This window comes from Aplysia californica, unplaced genomic scaffold, assembly GCF_000002075.1.
Source record: "Aplysia californica isolate F4 #8 unplaced genomic scaffold, AplCal3.0 scaffold00752, whole genome shotgun sequence".
Taxonomy (NCBI): Eukaryota; Metazoa; Mollusca; class Gastropoda; order Aplysiida; family Aplysiidae; genus Aplysia; species Aplysia californica.
This window is the reverse complement of record NW_004798022.1, coordinates 174,962-176,107: the sequence shown is the minus strand read 5'-3', so window position 1 is coordinate 176,107 and position 1,146 is coordinate 174,962. Positions and strand designations below refer to the sequence as shown.

The 1,146-nt window shown below is 45.4% G+C and overlaps 1 protein-coding gene across 1 annotated transcript in view; it reads right to left on the bottom strand.

Annotated features, from left to right (window-relative positions):
- LOC101848386 (dynein heavy chain 12, axonemal) overlaps positions 1-1,146 on the bottom strand; it is a gene marked incomplete in the record, with an annotated part of 110,807 nt that overhangs the window by 67,336 nt on the left and 42,325 nt on the right. Inside the window, 1 exon segment of the mRNA XM_035972586.1 lies at positions 957-1,129. Within this exon segment, the coding sequence (XP_035828479.1) occupies positions 957-1,129 (173 nt within the window).

The window sequence follows — 1,146 nt, the reverse complement described above, 5'->3', positions numbered from 1 at the left end:
TACAGGGTGATCCAAAAAAAACAACAACTATACAACTTGTTTTGGAAATATCTTTCCCCATACTGCAGTTTTGCGTTTCAGATTTGAACAGAATATTTGGAAGCCAAAAGGAATTTGTCTGATATTCATTTTAGATTTAAGCCATTTCCGTTTTTAAAATAGGTTTTTTTTTTCGCAAATTTTACGTCTTTTTGAATGAATTTCGTCTGTTCCAAATTGCAGCATTCTAGAACAATTGATGTGCCAGATATCCAGAAAATAAAGTTGTACAGTTTTTTACATCTCCGTCTTATTGTCGGGACATTGTACTCATCTCGGCCTCAGCTGGTTCTGACGGGCAGGGACAAACACCCCCCCCCCCCTTTCCTTAATGATCTTATTTTGTGTTGATTAGGGTGTAAAACATCTACAATTCAAGATGTTTATTCTATTACAGTTTTGACCCTTTGGGCCATCGGTAAAATCGGTGGCACGTAAAACAGCCCGTACGCCTAGCCACCGGTACAGCGGTGAGCGAGACCCTATCCCCAAACCAGCCTGCCTGGGACAAAATGCGTACAGGAAACCGTATTTACTACAGAGGACGTTACTGATTACAGTATAACACGGATAGGTCGAACACCGAAGACTCGAAATCACACATCCATCGAACTGTGCCTGGGATCCCGTTCTTTTTCCACTTCTTTATCTTTATAAGCTATCCTTCGAACTACCGAGGCCTGTCCTGACAAATTCGAGCTATTCGTATTGTACTGTGTTCAGAAGACCTTTCTGTATTAGATGCTAGTAATGACGAGGACTACCCTGAGTGGGATTAGGAATGTGATTCTGACGATCATAATATAGGAATATTAGTAATATATATCGCTCAGGAGCTCAGACAGAGGGGCACGGTAGACCCAAGAGGTCATGACTCAAACGGTCACGGCACATGTGAGCTATCCCCGTGTACTGACCAGTGTCCGGTAGCAGCGGTCAGTGAGCGGCGTGATGACCAGGCGGCCGGAGTTTCCCAGGTACTCGTAGGCGTACTTGACCGTGGCGTTGGTGATGCGCACGCAACAGTTGGCGTCTTCCCAGTAGTAGCGGAGCTGGGACAGCCAGTTGAAGTCGTTCTCTGTACACACGCCTGGGGGGGGGGGAGAT